The 22,830-nt window shown below is 43.3% G+C and overlaps 1 protein-coding gene across 1 annotated transcript in view; it reads right to left on the bottom strand.

Annotated features, from left to right (window-relative positions):
* Window positions 1-10,833: 10,833 nt before the first annotated feature.
* Window positions 10,834-22,830, bottom strand: part of GLIS2 (GLIS family zinc finger 2) — a 162,007-nt gene continuing 150,010 nt past the window's right edge. Inside the window, exons 5-7 of the mRNA XM_030212871.1 lie at window positions 18,339-18,472; window positions 14,134-14,252; window positions 10,834-13,899 (exon numbers count right to left, since the gene is read on the bottom strand). Coding sequence (XP_030068731.1) covers window positions 13,091-13,899; window positions 14,134-14,252; window positions 18,339-18,472 — 1,062 coding nt within the window. The 3' untranslated portion in view covers window positions 10,834-13,090. The remainder of the gene's footprint in view (window positions 13,900-14,133; window positions 14,253-18,338; window positions 18,473-22,830) is intronic.

Raw genomic sequence — 22,830 nt, 5'->3', positions numbered from 1 at the left:
TGAACTGCTCAGTTCAGGTTCCGCCATAACATCGCTGTTGGGTTCAAGTCAGGATTTTGACTAAGCCAATCCATAACTTTAATTTTGTTTCTCCTTGTTCAGTCAGATGAAGACTTGCTTTTGTGTTTTGGATCATTGTCATGCTGCATAACCCAATTACACTTCAGCTTCAGCTCAATAATTTTCTGGTACAGAGCAGAATGTATGGTTCCTTCAATAATGGCAAATTTTTCATGTCCTGAGGCAGCAAAACATCCCTACTACCATGTTTGACTGTTGGTACATGTTCTTACTGTGAAATGCTGTAATACACCAGATATAACGGGACCTCTATTGTCTAAAGAGTTCCACGTTTGACTCATCTGTCCATAGAACATTATCCCAAAAGGCTTGGGGATCATCCGGGTGTATTTTTGCAAACATAAGACAAGTATTGATATTACTCTTGGATAGCAGTGGCTTATTGCTACGCTCCAGGAATCCCATTTTTGCTCAGTCTCTTTCATATTATGGAGTTTTGAACTCTGACCTTAGCTGAGGCTAGAGGCCTGCGGTTCTTTGGATGTTTTTCTGAGGTGTTTTGAGACTTCCCAAATGAGTTGTCACTGCACTGTTGGAGTAATTTTGGCAGGCCACTTTTGGGAAGATTCACTACTGTTCCAAGTCCTCTCCATTTGGAGATAATGGCTCTCAAAGTGGTTCGGTAGCAGCCCAGAGATTTAGAAAAGGCTTTGTAACTTTTTCCAGAGTGATATATTTCAACAACTTTTTTTCCCACTCATCTTCTGGAATTTCCATTGATTGTGATATAATGTTCTTGTAGAAACTTAGTGGCAACTACTTCACTCTCATGGTAAGGTTCAATATACAGTGAAATTCAGATTCAAAAGGACTGACAGCAAGTGTTCAATCAGCTGTCTAATTATCAATTAAATGTGGTTGGTTGATTAACGAAGGGGGAAGTTACTTTTTTAGATGGGTATTAGATAACTTTGTTCCTTCAATAAATGTAATGATGTATAAACTTGTGTCATATGTTTACTCTGATTCCCTCTAATATTACATTTTGTTTAAAGATCAGAACCCATTCTGTGTGACACAAATGCAATGATAGGGGAAATTGGGGGGGGGGGAGGGGGGGGACTTTTTCACATCACTGTGTATGCTGTTTTCACAGAAATGCCCCAGTGCAGCATACATACACAGATATACATAGGCACATGTGCGCGCGCACAAACCCACACTAAATATCAGCTGATAATTCTTAAAAGGTTATACTGGTGGGCTGAATACACAACAGGTTATGAGGTGGTCATCAGCTAGATGGTGTGTTCCAGCTGAGTTTGATGGACTACAGCTGTAGGGTGTAGATGCTGGGCATTTTTTTTCTGCATCTAAGGAAATAGCACAGCTTGCTACTCTCATGAGTGAAGAGAACTTACACATGCACTCTTACACTCACTATGATCATCAACCTCAATCAATGATAAGTTTCAAGATGAGGCTGTGGTGGTGCTGAAAGTACATTTCTTAACTAGGTTGTCCAAAATCATTCAAGAATTTTTAATTCAAGAAGAGGAATTAACACAGTCACGAAGGTGCCACATTTTAAACCGCTGAACTCTACCAATTCCCTGGACCCTGCAACTCTGACATGCATTTAGAAGTTTGTCAGAAAATTCCTCTTTGCAATGGACACAGTGGATGGGCATAGTAGTCATTATCTGCCATCATTTACTGTTTCATACAGAAACACCTAACGTTTGGATTTGTTTGAGTAAAGATTTCAGCTGAAGGTGTATTCCAGCACATGAATAGTAGGAGAACTAATTAAGTTTTTCAGTGCTTGTTGAGATAAATTAATATATAAAGGATACCGTTTGTGGACAAATCATGTCATCATTATCCCAATACTTAATAAAGGGAAGGTCCCATATCTTGGGAGCTGTGCCTGCTACACATGCACACATCTAAGCTATTGCTGAAAACCATATCAGGTGACCAGGAATAGGCTGATATTAAATAAGGTTTCTCATTGGTGTGGAGCCAGGGTGACTTCTGCAACTATTAGTGTATCTTACCAAGTATTTGCAACATGTGGATTCCAGACACCATGGTGGATAAAGAAGCCATGTTTGTATTTAATGAACTGAACAAAATCTTGATTCATCAGACGCCGGACACCATGCTGAAGAAGCCTTGCGCATATCAAAACTTGATTCATTATGTAATCAGTATTCCCACTGTATCAAACAGTCTAAAGGAACAAGTGCCCAAATGACATTTTGCAGTCACCACATGAAATGATAGGTGAATGAGCCAGGTCAGCCAAATTGTGCAATAATATTAAACGTCCAGCAGAAAGTTTTGTGAATCACACCTGAAGCTCTACCCTGCCTCGTGTACAACAAGACTGGGCTGAAGATCTACGATTGAGGCAGTCATCCAAGTTGCTATGAAAGATTGAAAATACAATCCAGTCTTCATGCAAAAAAAAATACTGCTTTACACCAATGTGGGTATCTCCTCATAGTATCCAAGCTATCAGTATTGTGACTCCAGAATTATGCATCATCAATACTGTTGGAACAACCTGTGCTTTCTGCCCTAAACAGATTCCTTCTCCAAGCATAACAGATGTAACACTATCCTGTCCCATAACTGTATGAACTATCACTGGATAGCACACCTGTCAGTGCACCTGTATTATCATTCCTGCCAACACCAGTCTTGGGACATCTAGCAAAACCTATTCTTTATTCCATAGCATGGCCAAGTTTGAGCCCAAGAACTGAACAAGACATATTCAACTTAGTATGTAAGTTTTAGCTCCCAGTGCTAAGCAGAAGTCCAGTTTATCTGTGCTGGGAGCACACAGTCTCTCTCTTGTCTGTGTACTCACTTTCAAGTAAAGCACTCCAACTGAATCTATGCTAGCAACATGTGTAGACCTTAGCTTTGGTATGAAATTGTTATTCAACTGCAGGCTTCTTCCCCATTTGGCCGATGACATGACATAAGCTTCACTCTTTAAAAAAAAAAAGAAGCTATTTACATTTTCGTTATATTGGTTCTGAGATCATATCACTAAAAATAATGATCACAGCTCCTTTGGGTGCAACCATAAAGAAATATTTCATCAAGATGGCTTCAAAAACAGGAAAAGGAGCAGCAATGTAGGGCAGACCCCAAGATGGTGGATCTGTCAGCTCCACTGAGCCCTTCTGTCAGCTCCGCATGGATGGCAGAGATTGTTGTGGAGGTGAGAGCGGCAGTTGAAGCTGCCCTGGATAAAAAAAAAAATTACAACAGATCCATGACCAAATCGAATCAGCACATGAGTATTTGGACAGTTTGGGCCTGGAACTGGATGCTCAGCAATATCACACCAGAGCTGTGGAGGAATTTGTCCAGGCCTCGGAGCAGGAACAGGGGCAGTTTCGGCAGCATATCAAGATGCTAGAGCAAAAGGTAGACAACTTGAAAAATAGATCAGGGCGTAATAACTTACACCTCGTAGGGCTTCTGGAATCCGTGAAAGAAGCAGAGTTGCTGGACTTCCTGGAGATCTTGTTTGCTCAGTTTTTGCATCTGGAACAGCATCTTGGGTCTCTGAAGATTGAACGGGCCCATAGGCTTGGTGTGCAGTGGCATGGGGAGACTGATTGCCCATTAGTAGTGCTGAATTTTGAGCATAAACAAGCCACATATTACAGATATCTTCACACAGGCAAAATCCTGGAATACAACAATAGGGAAGTACTGTGCTTCCAGGATTACTTGGCTGTTGTGGAGGAGCAGGGGAAGGCCTTTGTCCCTTTGTGTTCAGAGCGACATGCCCGGAAGATTCAATATGCTGAGAATTATATATGAAGGACAAACACACGTTTGAGTGCTGTGAAAAGCATACCAGCTTGTGAACAGACACTGTGAGAGGACAACGTGCACTAACAGAGAAAACTGGTACTTATGGTCCCACTTTCTCTTATTTTGGATTTTGCTCATTCACTTTGGGACCCAAATGGACTGGATTAATATTTCAAAAGGAAGTTATGTTGTATGATATACTATCAGAAGTCAATTTATTTTGGAGCATGTCAGCAGAACTCTGTCACGAGTACCTTGCCTTTGCAATGTCTCTGGAGAGAAGATATGGGGCAACACCTTTTTACTTCAGAGAACCTGGAACCTCCTGCTTTGGGGTGAACTGCTTTTTCTGAGTTCATACTTGATCAGCAGCTTCATTGTATTAACCTTAGTTTCATTAGAGCTGACATATGTACAGACTAAAGGGTCCCCCCCCCCCTTTTGTTTGTTGTTAAGATTAATGATCACTAAAAGTTAGAGAAGCCCCTTTGAATTTGTCCATTTTCTCTACCCTTATTTGTTTTTACTATCTAGCTGTTGTTTGACTTATCCAGTCATGTATTGTGGTTGTGTGGGGGTTTAGGGGTAGATACAGAGAGGAGTTGGGACTGGGGATAAAAGGGAAGAGGAGGGGGTTAGGACTTTATAGTTGGGGGTGGTTTAGAGTAGACAGGTTTAGGGCACAATTATGGACAGAGAGGGACAAGGGGAAGAACCTTTGTGTAGGGGAGATGAAGGATGGAGGGCTATAGGCTGGGATAGTGGGACAAACCATAGGTCCATCAAGCCCAGTATCCTGTTTCCAACAGTGGCCAATCCAGGTCACAAGTACCTGGGAAGTCCATCTTAATAATGGCTTATGGACTTTTCTTTTAGGAAGTTATCCAAACCTTTTTTTAACCCTGCTAAGCTAACTGCTTTTACCACATTCCCTGGCAATGAATTCCAAAGTTTAATTACATGTTGAGAGAAGAAATATTTTCTCTGATTTGTTTTTAATTTACTACTTAATGGCTTCATTGTGTGCCCCATAGTCCTAGTATTTTTGGAAAGAGTAAACAAGCGATTTGTGTCCACCCATTCCATTCCACTCATTATTTTATAGACCTCTATCATATCTCCCCTCAGCTGTCTCTTCTCTAAGCTGAAGAGCCCTAGGTGCTTTAGCCTCTCATAGGGAGCTCATCCCATCCTCTTTATCATTTTTGTTGCCCTTCTCCGTACCTTTTCTAATTCCACTATATCTTTTTTGAGATGTGGTGACCAGAATTGCACACAGTATTCAAGGTGTGGTCACACCATATAGCAATACAAAGGCATTATAACATTCTCATTTTTAATTTTGATTCCTTTCCTAATAATAAGTTTGCATCAGAGGGATGGGACAGGCTGGCACGAAAAGCTTCAATGAATCACTGCAGGCCAAAATGCCTTGGAAAACTTCCCCTATAAATATTTAGGAAACGTCAATATCTTAGACAGTTTTTAAGAGGTTCAGAGATCACACCTCTGAAAATTAACTGCACCATTTCTCTCTAAAGTTATTTCTTTCCACCACTGAATGTCTGATTCCTCTATCTTCAAGATGGACTGAGGCTTTCATGGAGACAAAGTAATGTCCCCTGTGGACAGCTTAAGTGACCTCTGGGACAATGTTTCTACCAGTCAATGGCTTGGGCAGGTGGGGGTGGGGAGGAACTTTTCTCATTGTCACTATGTTGTCAGTCAAAGTCACATTGCCAGGTCACATTTGCCAACAATATCCCCATATAAACACAGAGCAGGAGGAGATAACAGTTATTGTTGCTGTAACTTCATCTATGAAAGCCAAACTATGAAAAGTATTTGAGCCAAAACGTCCACATTATCTGCACGCACGCACGCACGCACGCACATACACAGCACAGCGCAGTGCACGTTTCTTGCTTGGATGGATGCAAACTGCACCAAGTTGTTACTTATGGCATGAGACAGTCCTGCACTGGATGGAAATAGCCCCCTTATATTTTCAATTATTAGTATGTGAGAACTCAGTACAGTCTAAGTACCCTAGAAAAAGGCTAGGTGGAGGTGACTGCCTCTCATCCCACTGAAGCACCAGTGCATTTAAGTTAGTTAACTAAACCAAACCTCTGCTTTACATACTGTCAGGCTTCAGGGTTACTGTTTACTTTGGATGTTTACTCCAGGTGGGCCAGCTACAGATCCTATGCGTAGTGACACCTGGTGGTCAGTTAAAGAACAGTACTCAAACTCAGTGCTGGGGAGTAGTATCCTTGCCCAGCCCCACGGACAGGGGGCTGCCCCACAGTATAACCTATATAAGGGAAGAGGCTAACAAAGACTGTGTGACAGCTTCTAATGGGAGATACAAAACAGATAAACTATTTAAAGGCTCCCTGATGTGAACTGAATGGGAAAGAACTAGAAAAGAGACAGTTTGAGATGGCTCTCCAATGAGGAGTACAGAGGCCTTGCAGGGCAGGAATGTGCTTCCAGGTTACTTCTCTATTGTGGACAGCTCCCTGCAGCTTTTCAACAGGCCCAGGGCAGCACTGTGAGCCCCACCCCCACCCCCCTCCACCTTCTGAGCATGATCTCCAACAGTAAGGTCTTACACAGCCAAACAGAAGTATATACACTGCTATACACAAGTGATGACACAAGAACAGAGGGGAAGGAATTTGTACTAGCAATAACCCTTAGGAAGACCTTACCAAGAGGCAAAACTGCCATCCAGCTCAGACCATTTCATGTCCAGTTGTGACCTGGCCTGGCACAGACTCCACGGCATGACTGTATGCGGGAAATGAGGGTGTTAATGTCTCTACGCCAGTGAAACAGATGGCCTATAGGAAAATAAAGTCTTCTGTTCAGGTGACTGATCGTTACTATTGCACAGGGTTCAGGAATGCAGGCAGATGGTATAGGATGGACTGGCATCATTCAAGTTTTGATTTATATTTGTCAAAGCCAAGAAAATGGCCTTTTCTTCCCCAACGCTTGGCCTGATGCTTGGTATACATGGTAAAGTAAGAATATAGCTTTAAAATAATAGCAAGTTTTCATTCTTGTAATCATATAACATGGGTGTTGGTGAGCAGCATACGGCAGCATGTATGCTTTGTCATGCCCAGGTTTCTTCTGGGCATCGTTTGGGTCCGTCTCTCTCTCTCTCTCTTGGCCCAGCGTGGCAGGGAGAGGGGTTTAAACTACTTAGAAACAGGTCCAAGTCAAATTATTCAAGGTTCCTGTGGACTGTTTTCTCCTCAGTACAGAATGTTCAGCGTCTCCTGGGGGCTGGCTATCTCTGCATCCTCATTGGTCTCTCCACCTTGCTGGCATGTTTCCATATTTTGATGCCTTTGGATGTGGAATGCATGTGTTGAAGGGCTGAGGGGGAGGGGTCATAGGCATAATGGCACTTAAACCTAAGACATACAAATTCCTTCTATGTTCCATAATCCAATTTTCTGCCCCCTTGTGGCTGCTAAATATTATGCAATGAGAATTAGGGAAGAGAAGGAGTAACTGCAGTATGTGAGTGCATCTGGGTGGGGGGGGGGGGGGGCATTGAGAGTTCGAGACAACACTGTTATAGTTTGTTAGTGAATGGGATGTGACTGGGTATTCTCCAGGGATCAGCATCCTGTCACGGAATTTAAAGAGGGTTTGGACAGATTCCTGAGGGAAAAGTCCATTGAACATTATTAATTTTTTCTGGGGGTGGGGGGGGGGGGGGGTGCCGGGTTCTTGAAGCCTGGATTGGCCGCTGTCGGAGACAGGATGCTGGGCTTGATGGACCCTTGGTCTTTTCCCAGTATGGCGGTGCTTATGTATTTATGTAGAAATGGGTTTTGTGATCTGTGTCTTTCGGCTTTGAAATAGTGCTTCCTATACTCCTGTATTTGAGACCTATCTTAAAAAGTACTGTGATTTACAATGGGGAAGAGCTCAGGAATGTTGACACTAAGCTGAACACTGGCCACTAACTGATTTCCTGCATGTCCCACCTGCTCTGGGGTAAGTTGATTCCCAGCCCATGGCATGCTGGAAGTAATGGTTCCACATTATATAACACAGTAACAAAGTAAATGATAGCAGATACTGACCCGTACGGTCCATGCAGTCTGCCCAAAAAGAAGGTTTGAACTGCACTATTACAGTCCTGAATTTCAATGCATGGGACTGAAAACTGCAGGACCAGAGCTAGAAGGGTGACAGCCATGGCCTTGAGTAGAGCTTCCCAAATGGTGGGTTGCAACCACAAATGGGGTCACAACTTAGGCAGGCACTCCATAATACATCACTGGCTGCGCTGCTCAGGGGTCATGTGCTTTCTGTGGCTGCACAAATGGTGTTGCAGCCAAAGAAAGACTGATGATAAACATGGGACTAGATTCTCTGAGGGACCTGCCAGCATCCCAAGGTAGGGCCACGTCTTGGGAGGTATTCTCACCTGCTCCTGTTTTCATAAAATACAAGAGACCTCATCATGCCCAGAAAATGGTAATTAAAAACCCAGGATCCCTCCTGACATTAGTTGATAATATAGTAGAAGAGAACAGTGCTTAGAAGTGGAAAGAAGGGTCTCAGCAATATCCTATTGTCCCATGCTGACTAGACCAGGGATTCTCCCAACAAACCTTCTTGGTGACCTCAGTGTGGCCACCAACTCTCATTTGGGGCAGCTTTTACAGTATTTCCTCTGACATGTCCTTCTCACCTCACATACCCTCACTCTCTATTACCCTCCTCCTTAATGCGCGCACTCACTTTCCAACCTCTTGCAGTATTCCTAACCCTCTATGGCTAGCAAAAGTAGAGCCACGTATCTCCCTCCTGCTGGTTGTCCTCTGCCACCTCTACCACTGCTCTTCAATGCTTTATGACAGTCAGAAAGGGCATTACTCCATTCTTCTGCTGAAGGAATAAAGAGGTAGAGGGGGGTGGTCAGGGGTGTCTGAAGAGCATGATAAAGAATGGATGAGTGGAATGTGGGGGGGGGGGGGGGCATCTCTACCCCAATCAAGCAAACAAACATTTTACAAGCTTAACAAAGGCAGAAGGTAGTGGTTGCCTTTCACCAAGAGAAACATCTCAGCTCATTAGAGCATTGAAAAATTTAACAGATGGGGGGTGGGGTTCTATTATGAGGCCCCATAAAGCGGGAAAAGAGACAGGTGTAGCAATATTGATAAGTTTGGCATGTATGCTATACAAATTGACCAAGTGATGGCCAAGTCTTACCGCCCTATTTCATTGCTGAAGCTAAGCTGTTCGCTAAAATATTGGCCAATAGGTTGGCTAGAGTGCTTTCCACCATAATTGTAGACTCCCAGTCAAGATTTGTTAGGGATTGCTATGCAGTTCTTAATATTAGGAATGGTTTCTTTGGAGATGATGACTGATGCAGGGGAGAGGGGGACCTTCCCAGCTCATTAGTTTTGATGCAGAGAAGGCCTTCGACTGTGGGACTATTTGGAACCCTAGAAAGATATGGCATAATGGGTAAGTTTGTTTCAGGAATGAAGGCCTTGTATAGTGGCCCTCGGGCTCAGTTGTGGGTCAGTTGGTTTTTCTCTGATATCTTTAATGTGTACAGAGAGATAAGACAGGGCTGCCCGCTGTTGCCACTGCTATTTGTATTAACTTTGGATCCCCTATTGAGGGAAATACAAAGTAATCTGGGCATACAAGGCATCCCAATAGGCACCAGAGAATTTAAAATAGCATTTTCTGGTACATCTTACATTCCCCTCAGGAGTTCTCGGCCACCTTGATGGAGAGCTGTTGAATATGGGGACTTTTCGGGATTCACTTTAAATTTTTCAAAATCTGAAGCTCTGCTCATAGGGGAGTGGTCAAAAAGGGTTTAGGGTGACTCTTTCCCATTACGATGGGCTGAAGGTTCATTTAGGTATCTAGGTATACAATTGACTATCGATACAAGATCTCTTGACCCCATGAATGTTAAATGTCTTTTTGGAGACCACTCAAAAGCAATTGGCTATTTGGAAAACATTGCCTTATCACTGAGTGGTAAAGTTAGTCTTTATCAGATGGTCATCTTCCATAAATGACTTTATGTTTTATAAACACTCCTACTACATTTATTGCAGACAAATATTAAAAAAAAACTGTATAAAATAACTGGGCATTTTATCTGGGGAGGAAAGAGATCTAAATTCAGACTCCAATATGTTTATGGAGGTTGGCTTGTGGGGAGTTTGGATCTTCCAAATGTGAGAATTTATAACTTGGCATGCTTGATCCATCATCTTAAAGATTGGCTAATGTGGTCCCAGGATTATATGCCTTTAGAGAAGTAACGAGAATTTATGAAACCTTGGCACTCTATTTGCTACATGCCCCTTCTACACTATTGCCACCTAAATTGAATAGAAGTTGTTGAGTGAAATCTATGCATATGGCATGGAGAGAATTGGTTCAGCTATGCAAAGGTGAGCCTGGGTTACAAACCAATTGCCCATACGAGGTAATCCCACTTTCCCCTGGGAATGGATAATGTCACTTTTGCTCATTGGGAGCGGGCTGGCTCAATTAAGACACCAGCAGAGATATAACAGATAGCTCCAAGAGGAATGAGCAATTATTTTGTTTATCGACAACTTGTGCATAACATTCGAGCTTTAGATGTTTCTAGACTTCAAATTCTTATAGGTCATAAGTTGAGGGAATTGTTTTTTAGTAGATCAAGAGGTTCGCCTGACAATCTCAGGACTGCATAAATATCTGCAAACATTACAGGGCTGGAAAGACTATACTCATTTACAACAAGCTGGGGAAAAAGAGTTAGGTTGCACTTTAAGATCCTTTGATGTCCTGTGCACCATTAAGGCTCTCCCCACTGTGGCTTATGGTGCAGACTTAAGAGAGTGACATTACAGTATTATTCACAGGGCTTACTGGTCACAAACTCGAGCACATAAAGCAAAAATTGTTGACTCGGACGGCACTGTATGAAGTGTAAAAGAACTGAGAGTACCTTGGCTCTCCTTCATTTGAAGGTGAGACATGCTTCCTTGGCTTCCCATAACACCAGCATGTGAAACTGGTTTCTCCATTTCCGATATGATGGGGCTTCAGGTTGCACCCACATCTGGAGCACACACTTTTTCCGTACTAAAATAGCTTTCTTTACCAACAATTTTTGTGCGTTCTTTCTTATCTCATTGTCATTCAAATGATTACATATTATGAATTCCAGGGAAGCACCAACCCAGACCTCCAATAACTGACTTAGTTTAGTACCTTAATCTAAAACGACCATATATCCGGACAAACCCAAATAGCATGAGCCAAGGTACTCTCAGTTCTTTTACACTTCATACAGTGCCGTCCGAGTCAACAATTTTTGCTTTATGTGCTCGAGTTTGTGACCAGTAAGCCCTGTGAATAATACTGTAATGTCACTCTCTTAAGTCTGCACCATAAGCCACAGTGGGGAGAGCCTTAATGGTGCACAGGACATCAAAGGATCTTAAAGTGCAACCTAACTCTTTTTCCCCAGCTTGTTGTAAATGAGTATAGTCTTTCCAGCCCTGTAATGTTTGCAGATATTTATGCAGTCCTGAGATTGTCAGGCGAACCTCTTGATCTACTAAAAAACAATTCCCTCAACTTATGACCTATAAGAATTTGAAGTCTAGAAACATCTAAAGCTCGAATGTTATGCACAAGTTGTCGATAAACAAAATAATTGCTCACTCCTCTTGGAGCTATCTGTTATATCTCTGCTGGTGTCTTAACTGAGCCATCCCCATGAAGGACATGTTCCACTAAAGTAAAGTTCTCTTAATTGGTTGTCACAATCTTCTCTGGAATGTAGAGAATTGTGGGCTGCAACTTGGACAGGTGGGTTAGGGTGGGTAAGGGCTGAGATGGAAGACTATGGGAAGGGGGACAGAGGGTATGGTTCAAGGGAAGAATGGCTAGAGGAGTAAGGCTGTTTTTCCTAAGTTATTTGGTTGATGCAGTTTCTTTATGATAAAAATGTAAAAGTATGTTATTTGGATATTGGACTGTTATTGTAATGCAGCAACTTTGTTTGTTTTCTGTCTTCAAAATGTCTGTGTTGCTGTTTTGTGACAATAAAAAAGAATTTTCAACAAGGACGGATGAGTACATCAGCCTCTTCTCCCACCCTCCCAACACCTGATACAGCTGCTCTGTTTCATGCACTGCCTCCTCCCTCTACGTTTCCTCTACACAGCTGTCTAGGTCTCTGCCTGTATGTTCCTTGCACAATCCACTGCCAGTTCGACAGTTCTTCATGGCTCTCAGAGAGTTTGGGCTGCACAGTGTTCTTCTTAGCTCAATCTCACCAAGATCTAAACAGAGCCACAGAATTGGTAGCATTAAGGTGGAGCTGGGTGAGGGGCCCTGATCAGGAAAGATATGTGGGGGAGCTGGCAGGCATTTTTATAACTGCAAGAAGATACATCTGTTGCTGTATATGAGAAATGTTGGACTAGTCAAAGAAAGCTAGTCCTGTTTTTAGTTCCTTGCATGAACTTCTAGTTCTGCTTTTCCTTAAAAGACCTAGACTTACAGGTCCATAGATGCAAGGGGGTAACACTAGGCCTGAATCAATCTATTTGATGGACATGGAACTATCTAGTAACCCTAGTCTGGCCCCCAGTGCAGTCTCAGTGTCTATCCATGGGGATTTCTCTTTGAACACTGGCTTGCAGGTCTGCAATAAAAAAGCACCTGTAGACCTACGAACATCATGGGGAGTCTGACAATCAGTAAGGCTTCAATCTGACACTGACTCTTCCTTACACTCCTGAGGAAACAGTCAACATAACAATAAGGGCAGTGGTTAAGTGTAGAAGTGCATGGGGAGAGGGAATGGGGCAGTATGTAGGATGGCAGAGTCCTTATAGAGTCCAAGCTAACATACGATGTGGCTGAGATATCATGCAGACACCCTGCTTCGTCAGTTTCTCTCTAGTCGCATATAACACGTCAGCATCATTGATTATACTGAAATTATTGCTGTCTCAGAAGAGTTATTCCATCTTCTTTCGTAAATGTAAACGAACAAATTAAGAAAAATACAAGGAGGAAAGTGGTGAAGTGTATGCTGTGAATGCTCCTGCCGGTCTGGTCCCCGCTTGCACCCATCACTGTCCATCTTGTTCTGTCCTCAGCAACACCACAGTCTAGTCTAGCTTTGATCCAGCCTTCCCTCTGTTCAGTTCACCACCGCTGGTTTCAGTAATACTGATCCTGGGGGGATCACCACCCAACCAGGTGGCAAAGACTCAGGGCTGGACAAGGGATTAATGCCAGTGGAAAGGTCTAATACAGTGCCAGGCAGTAGAGAGAAGCCTTCAGGGGTAGACCTCAGCCGAGCCACCTCAGTCCTTTCACAGGAGTCCTTGGGCTGCTCCAGCCCCTGACCTTTGCCAGCTCTGGCTTCTGCTAGAAGGTATCTTTCAGCATCAGGCTTCACACCACCACAGGAGCCTGCAAGCAGGGAGACAATGGGGAGGCCCAGGCCACCAGCTGCAAATGCAGATAGTAAGTGGCTTTTGGCGAGGTTCAGAGGCGTGCCGTTAAGGGAGAGAATGGGATTGGGAAGTCCAGCCAGTCCTGCAGAACCACCACTGCCGCAAGTTAAAGTGCTTAGGTCAAGAGGGGCAGGAGCTATGGGGATGGGCAGGGAGGCACCCAGGCCTGGTAGCCCATGGTTTGCAAAAATGGCAGCTGGATTGGGAATGATGATTTGTGCACCGTTGACATAAGGCACTTCAGAAGTCAGGGGACTCTTGGAGGGCTGGTGAATCTTCAGCATCTCTTGTTGTTCATGGGACACAAAATGCCCGTGGGCTTTGATGTGCTTCCGGAGAGAGCTGGGGTCTGTGTAGCGCTTATGGCAACCGGGCATCTTGCAGTAGTAGGGCTTATCCACATAGTGTGTGCGTGTGTGTTTGAAGCGGTCACTCGAGTTAGAGTAGCGCTTGTTGCAGCCCTCATATGGGCAGATGTATGGCTTCTCACCTACAAGAGGGAGACAAGGAACAGAGTCAGTCATTCACGGGCCACAAGAGAGACACAAAATACAGTGTTAATCACACACAACAGGAGGCACAAGTCCCAGGTCATGCTCTGGGAAAGGAATGAACTGATTAGAGCGACTCTGGTCCATGTGAAGTTGGGCAAGAGTGTCAGTGACTTGGGTGGGGGAAGAGAGACTATCTGTGACCCTTGAGGAAAAGGAAGAGTGTCCCTTACCTGTGTGGGAGCGGTTGTGGATCTTGAGGTTTTCCAGACGGGAGAAGCTTTTGTTACAGGTGGGACAGCGATGTGGCTTTTCATTGGTGTGGGTCCGAATGTGGATCAACATTTTGTACCTGTGAAAAAAAACCCACATGTATCACAAAGTGACATTAATCCCTTCAATGCAAAGGCAGATTGTGAACTGCATGGTTTTCTTTCAGCAGTAAATCTTCCAGCCCATTAGCTGTGTCTTCCGCTACCATACAAGTGCATTTAAAAAACTTTAAACCATGTCTTATTTTTAACTCATTTTAACTGTCCTTACTGAGACGGAGGGGCGAGGGGAGCTTCCCATGTCACTCACATTATGTTGGGTTTTTTTCCCCTTTCTTCTTCTTTTGGGGTATGTGGGAGGGTTTTGTTTAGTTTGGATGAGGTTGGAGTTGGGGTGCAGGTTTCATAAGTGGGGAGGTTTGACCAACAACTTGGATGACTGAGAAGGATAAGAAAACACCCTCAGTTGCATACTTGATCATTTTTGGCCACACGTACTTATAAATAAGGTTAAACCCACTTATTGTTTATTTTATTGTTTATTGATTGAGACACTGGTGATTGTTCTGTATTCAATATTGTTGCTTTCTCTGTTTTGTAGTATACTTTGAAACTTTAATAAAAAAAGATGTAAACTAAAAACTTTAAACCATCGGTGGAAATTACATTGGCAACTACGCATAATTATAGAACAGTGCTCCGTGTGTAAATTTAGGTGCAGGCATTTGCACCACGTTTTCGTTGGTGCAAATGGCAGTATCTAAATTTACGCGTGACCTCTCCGCTTAAGCGTTATTCTATAAACTGGGCTGAACTTTAGGCATGGCTTATAGAATACCGCTTATGTGGGGGGGGGGGGGGTTCCAGCGCCACTTACAGAATCTAGAACCTGATTGTGTAAGTCAATATGGGTGCAATATTGAACAGTGCGCCTATATTAATGCACCTAGAGGGCACTTGCTTTCCATTATAGAATACTGCGTAAGCGGGTATATACAGTGCGAGCACTTATACCAGCCACAGAGCGAGTGTAAATGCTCACACCTTGCTGCTGGAGATACACGCCTTACTTACAGTATTCTATAATTTACATGTGTAAGTTATTGCTCTGCCCACCAATGAATATTCATTGGATAGATTTGCATGAAATGGAGACAGTGTACGCAAATTTCTCTCATGAATACTTATTGTGCGTATCCTGAAAACCTGACTGACTCGGGTGCCTCCAGGACCAGGTTTGGGAACCACTGACATAGACAGAGTTTTGGCATGTATGTGAACCCATATGCACATAAACGCAAGTGTTCCAGTCAATCAGCATGTAAATGTTAGCACCTTCTTTATAGAATTACCCCATAAGGGGTAAATTCTATAAGTGGTACCTAAAATTCGGCGCCGAAAGTTTTACACCCTGAGTACTGTTCTTTAAAGGGTGCACGTCCTTTATAGAATAGCGCTTAGGGCATAAACTGCGCCTAGCTTTAGGCACCGGCAATTATGCCTGCTAAAAGCAGGTGTAAATGACGATCCCTAAATTAGGCACGGTTTGGCTGAATTCTATATTAACGTGTGTAAAATTTTGGAAAGCCCCTAGCCAGGCCCCCCTCAATTTATGCACATTAGGATTTTCCCACGGATCATTATAGCATATGATCTGTGCATAAATCCTAATTAAGGCCAATTAATGCCAATAATTACTTATTAGCAGCCAATTATTGATGCTGATTGGCTTAAGCAATTAAGTTAAGCATGCAATTGGCTACATGCAGAGATTTGTACGCACAACTTTAGTTGCTGTTTATGTCCAAAATATATTTGTATAAACCTGAGGAGGGGCCATGGGCATTAGGAGTGGGACCAAAAATAATGTGAAAGCAGCAATATTCAGTCATTATTCAGATAACTTTATCCATGTAAGTGAACCACAAATATCAGTTCTAATTAACCTGTATAGAGTTACTAGTAAAAAAGGCCTGTTTCGAAACGCAATGAAACGGGCGCTAGCAAGGGAAATTCCCACCCATCCTCCCTCCCTGCCGAGTTCCATACCCCCCTCCCTCCCAGTTCAAGGCCCCCTTCACGCCCCTCCCACCGAGTTGAACCCCCCCCCCCCTTGGCGTTACTGCCTGGCCCCGCCGTGGTGCCACCCTCTGGACACCACCCTTTCGTCCAGAAAACATCCCCCGAAGCCTCTGCTGACGGAGGTGAACTTCTGTTCTCGGCTGCGGGGCATTCCTTGTTGAATGAGCATCTGTTGAAGTTTCTGTTTGTGCATCTGATGTCAGACACACGCAGAGAGACTTGGACAGATACTCCTTCATCAAAATAATTTCTAGGATTTGATTTCGTTCCTCTTGTTTTTAGGATTTTTTTTTTTTAAGTTTAAACAACCATTCTACCCCAACTTGTCTGTATAAAGTTATGACCCATACTCAATGAACTGATTTATAGGAATCAGCTGGCTGAAAGTCTGAATAAAGATATACAGATAAGTTATATGCCTACCTTTAAGCAAAGACTAACTGGCTCAACGTTGAATTTTTGAAAATATGAACATCTTATAGAGGCCAAACTTAGACCACGATTTAGAAAGAATTTTAGGTATCAGAAAGAACATACTGTTTCTGGAACAGTCTGTTCATCTTGAATCTGATTGCCAGTCTTTACTGATTCATTCTCTACTATGAAAAAGAAGCCACTCATTGCTAAAATGAGCCTGGAGATAAGTTTTATATCCCTAGAACAGATGTAGACCAGGCCCAAATCTAGCATTTAATTCTCAGCTGGTAGACCACTTGCCAAATTTTTGTTTCTTTATTACTGATTTACCAAAATCACCTTGGTCGTCTTTGGCAGCTATTAAAAAGGCAACAATGCAGCAGCTTTTTAAGATGTACATGGCAACCTGGTTTCCCTCTTTTATTGCTTAAAAAACATCATTGGTTGCCAGTTTAGTTCAGGATTAAGTTCAAGATTGTGCTCCTCACATTTAAAGCTTACTGTATTGGAGTGCGTTTACCTCCATTGCTTGACTATACCATATACACCACTGCAAACATTACGTTCTCTTAACCACTGTAGACTAGTTTTACCCAGTCCACGTGTGGCCCATTATGAAACCACTCGTCACTTCGCCTTCTTTTTCATTGCTCCAGTACTTTGGAAATCGCTCCCTTTGATAGTACGGAGTGAACTCTCTATCAAAAATGTCAAAACTGTCATCAAAACCTGGCTTTTTAATCAGGCCTATTCGACCTGATTTTGGGGATGGGTGGGTGAGTCCTAGGGGTTGCAGCCTACTAGGCCCTTTGTAGAATGTTTATTCTCTGATTGCTATTTGTGGTTATGAATAGACCCTTTCCTTTCATGAACTGTAGTTCTTTTCTCATATTTCTTTGTGTGATTTAGATTGTAAACCGCTTTGTCCTGCTCTGTCAGTTAAAGGTGCTAAAGCAAGTAGGAAATAAATAAATAAATTATGCAGTAATCTTGGAATTACTTTCTTCTCTAGTTAATTCTGATTTTCCTGAATTCAGCCACAGCTCTGCTCTCATTCACTCTGTAATGGTTATGGTCCATGCTTTGCTGCTTCCGGTGACAGTCTTGTTATTACTTCCGTTATTAGAATAGTGCACTGTTGGACTCAATCACGTGTATCATAGAAAAAAGTCACTACTGCCTGATGCTCAGTCCAGACCTAAGGTGGCACAGGATCTGGGGCAGAGATCCATGGCAAAACAGGGCAAGTTGGAGCCCCCACGTCCGAGGCAGCAGAAGATCTGGAGCGGAGCATAAGTAAAAGCCAGATCCTCCGCAGACTTGATCATAGGAGGTATAGAGCGGATCTGGAGGATCTGGCTTTTACCTATTTACAGATCTGGGAGATCTGGCATTTACTCTGTCCCATATCATCCCCACAAAGTAAGTCTGGAGCGCATTGTCAGTGAGAACTTGGAGAAGAATAAACACAGTGTATCAAGCTCTCTATGTAAATGTAAGCAGGACTCACCTGTCAGGATGCAATACCCTGTTACTATAGAAAGGGGTAACCTTTTCTGTCCTATCTGCAGAACAGAAGAAGCTTCACTATTGGCACTGAATTGGGAGGGGGGGGGGCTCACTTTGCTCTCTTCTTTAGGACAAGAGGGGTTCCTTAGCTATCTTACCTGGCATTGAAACCCCTGCCCCGGCGGGCACAGTCCTCCCAGTGGCAGCAGTAGCCAGTTTCCTTCTCAGGTTTCACGTGGTAGTCATTGACATGATCCACCAGGTCCTGCAGCAAATCAAACAGCTGATCACACTGCAGGGGGAAAAGGGCAGGGTCAGAGATTACTAAGAACACAAAATATGCAAGCTCACTCTCCTCACCACACTCAGCAGAGTGCTTGATGCAGGCTCTCTTCCTGCACTGTCTTGGGTCATCCAGCAAAATGATGCATGTATAATACCTGGTTGGTGGGGTACAGAAGACTGGTAGACACTCAAATGAGGAGTACTGTGGCATTACAAGAATTTTTATGCTGCAAATGGGCAACTCTGGTGAGGGGTGGAACAAGCCCTTCTGTTCATCATATAGAAATTCTTATATAGAGGGGATACTGAAGTTTAATTTGGTCAAGATTGGGGATAGCTTCAGGAATTTCTGCCAGGGTCACATGACCTGTCCCAGGTGCATCACTTGCTCAAGGGGAAGGGAATAAGTCTGTGTGACTGTCACCCGAGTCTGAAGTTTCTGTTCAAAGAAAAACCACCACAGTGACTGAATCTCAAAGATTAATTCTGTTGACTATTTTGCCATTACTTCAAAGTGTAACACTAAGAAAAGCTGAAACTAATCAGGGGTCTCTGGATCACAGTATAAGGGGAAGATGATTTCCTCAGACTCTCTAGGTTACAGTATAGGGACAGGGAGGACCTCAAACTCACCCCAATAGACACACCTGGTCTATAACCACCATTTTACACTCGCAGAAACTTCCCTTATGAGTGAAGAGCAGAACTAGACACTATCCCTTACTACTCACCATCCAAAAAAAGAATTTTCAAATTCTGGTGTCACCTCAGAAACAGTAAGGGCAATATTACTGAGAAGGCAAATTTAACCTGTAGTGTACAAAAATCAGAAACAATCAGTAAGAGTCCACCACAAGTGAAAATTCAAATATTCATTCTCATCAATACAACCAAAATTCCAACCTCACAGAAAGTGAAAAAGATATACACTCGCACATCCGGAGAAAACACCATGCTTACTGAGAAGTAATGGGTTTTTCTTTAAAGTCTGGAGGCTGTTTTTGAGGTCATATGGTATAATTTCTGTCAGCTGACTGGCTTTTAATTTGGTGCCACGTGTGAAATGAGCTATCATCGAAGGCTACTGTTCATGCCAAAACTTTACGCAATAGCCAAAGCCATTGGATGTGTTTACAGGCCTTTTATTGAATACACTTTATGTTCTCCAGCCATTTTGTTTCACATTTGGCCATGATTCTTTATTTGAATGTTTCAAAACTATGTTTTGTTTTGATGATGTAAGTCTGAGAATAATGTCCTGTAGATATTACCGGCTGTTCTCCCAGATATCAGGTGGTACGCTTCGGGCCCTTTACTGATAAAGTGGGCGCATAGGCTGGGACCTAAAAGATCGGCAGAGGAATGCCCACGTGTTGTCATGTGCAAGAATCTGAACTATGCACATAAGATGGATATCTTGAGAGCTATCAGAGCGAAAGGTCCCTTATCATATGAGAATAAAACAATTTTGTGTTTTCAAGACTTCTCAGCCAGGGTTTCAAGCTGAGTAAAGCGTATGCCCGTTTGTGCGGACCTTCACCGACGCCATTTTGCCTTGCTCTATCCAGTGCGCCTCAACGTCTTCACGGAGGGCAAACCTCACTTTTTTTACTCTCTTGAATCGGCTAAATCGTTTCTCCAGGGTCTGCCTACTTCAGCCAGCCCCTAATGCTAAAGTGTGGAGAGAGAGCATGTGGATTGTGGAGTCTATTTTGCTGATGAATGGTGCTGGCTATCAGTTCGTGGACATTTTGCTGGAGTGGTTTTGCACCTGGATTATTTAAAAGTTGAGAGTCTCGAGCTTGAGGAGGGTGTATGCCCGTGTGTGTGGACCTTCACCAATGCCATACTCACTTTGCCTGAACTATTCAGCGCGCTTCCAGGCCCTAACAGAGGGCAAATCTCACTTTTTGTGATTCATCTGAATCGGCTAAATTGTTTCTCCAGGGTTTGCTACTTCAGCAAGCCCCTAATGCTAAAGTGTGGAGAGAGCCTGTGGATTGTGGAGTCTACCTTGCTGATGAATGGTGATGGCCTTCAGTTAGTGCACACTTCACTGGAGTGGTTTTGCGCCTGGAATATTTAGAATCTGAGACATGGGAGGCCTCTGTACGAGGTCCTTATGGCTGAGTTATAATATTCTTTTCTGTATAGTTTTAGCCTTGCTGCCAGTTTGAATTGGCTAGGTAGGGGTTTAATTTGTCTCAAAGCCCTTTTTCTGAAGGAGGGTCATATATATTTCTTTGTTAATTCTGTAAGATAGGGGAATATGAATAAGAGCAGCTTGTGGTATTTTTTTGTGTGTGTGTGTATGTGTGGTTGGGTGTGTGTAAGTTAGAAGGGGGAGGGTTGATCGTGTGTGGGGTTTTGATATGTAAAGTTGAGTAAATGGGGGGTTTACGGTGGGATGGTAGAAAGGTCTCAAAAAATTTTGCAAACCCTAAATCGTCATAGAGCAGATATTGTGTTTCTGCAGGAGACTCACCTTTCGTCCGTTGAGCATTTGAAGTTCAAACGCTGGTGGGTGGGACAGGTGGCAGAGTCGCCTGCTGTAAATCATAAGTCTGGACTCCTGGTGCTTTTTCAGAAGGGACTGGATTTAGTACTGCATCAGACTTGGAGGGCTCCTCAGGGAAGATTTTTGCTTCTCAAGGCCTCCCTTAATAAAAAGCCTTTATAACTTTGCAATGTGTATGGACCCAATGTACGTGATCATAAATGGGTGAGGTGCCTGTTACGAAAGGTAGCGGATATGATGGACTTACCAATTGTTATGGAAGGTGACTTCAATATGGTCCATGAGCCCTGTTTGGATAGATCTCGGGATGTAGAGAGGGGTGGGGGATCGTCGGCTAGGGGTATCCCACTGCTATGTTCTGGTCTGGACCTTTTGGATATTTGGTGGGCTCTACATCCTTTGGGTCGAGATTACACACATTTATCGAGGGCTCATGGTTCGCAGTCCAGAATTGATTATTGGCTTCTTTCCACTGGGTTGTTCTCACAAGTGTTGGAGGCGGGGATTGGCCCATATAGTGTATCAGACCATGCCTTTGTTTGGTGCTCTTTGGAGTTTGGGGACACTGGAGCCAAACAATTTACTTGGCATTTTCCTCATCAGTTATATTGGGATCCCCTGTTTAGAGAGCAGTTACTGCAGAAGTGGGCGGATTATCAGTTTCACAGCGAGGAGTTTATGCGTCGACTGCTTTTATATTGGGAGGCAGCTAAAGCAGTGCTGCGAGGGGAGATTTTGGCATATTCTTCCTTTAAGCAGAGAGCTAGAGATAGGGAGATTTTGAGATTAGAAAAACAGTTAATTAAGGTACAAACTCAGTATGGGAGGAATCCGACTGTCCACGTCCGCAATTCATTGATCGCACTTCAGACATCTCTGAATGAACTTCTGCACAAGAGGGCGATGAAATCAGTAAAGTATTATAAGTATCAGCTATATCTCCATGGAAATAAATCAGGGACGTTTATGTCCAATCTGATTAAACAATCGGGGGGATCTCGTATTATTGCACGGATAGAAAAGGAAGATGGCTCTTTAGTATGGACAGACTGGGAAATAGCAACATTTTTTCGTCATTATTACCAACAGTTTTATGGATGCCAACGCCCGCAGGAGACACCTATGGATGGAGATTTATATTTAGAGAATTTGGATTTACCAGTGTGAAGGAGAGGGAGTTAAATAAACTTAACATGCCAATAGCAGAATAGGAGGTGGCTCTGGTGATTCAACAGAGTGCTTTATTTAAAGCCCCAGGTCCGGATGGCTTTAGAGCTGAATTTTATAAACTTTTATCTCCTTCAATTGTTCCAACCCTGCAGTCCTTTTTCACGCAATTCGTGGTAGAGAGGACCCTTCCACAGTCTCTTCAATTGGCCCAGATAGTATTACTGTTAAAATCTGGGAGGGATCTGGTAAAGCTTTCTTCATATATGCCTATCTCTCTCTTGAACATGGAAACCAAATTATTTGCGAAAATCTTGGCTAATCATTTGGCTAAGGTGCTCCCGAATTTGATCTCGGAAAAGCAGGTAGGATTTGTCAGGGGGCACACGGTAAAACGTAAGCTTCTCATTTCAATGGCACGCGTGGAAAAGACAGCCGATCCTTCCTTGCTGGTTAGCTTTGATGCAGAGAAGGCATTTGATCGTGTTTATTGGAAGTTTCTTTTTACTGTTTTGCGTAGGTATGGATTTTCAGGTTTCTTTTTGGAGGTGCTTCAAGCGCTTTATAGCTCTCCCCGTGCGCGGATTCAGGTAAATGCTGTTCTATCTTCGGAGTTCGAAATACATCGAGGCACTAGGCAGGGCTGCCCTTTGTCCCCTATGCTTTTTTGTGTTATCTAT

This window comes from Microcaecilia unicolor, chromosome 8 (assembly GCF_901765095.1).
Source record: "Microcaecilia unicolor chromosome 8, aMicUni1.1, whole genome shotgun sequence".
Taxonomy (NCBI): Eukaryota; Metazoa; Chordata; class Amphibia; order Gymnophiona; family Siphonopidae; genus Microcaecilia; species Microcaecilia unicolor.
Note: the sequence above shows the minus strand (reverse complement) of the source record. Positions and strands in the feature narration are given on the sequence as shown.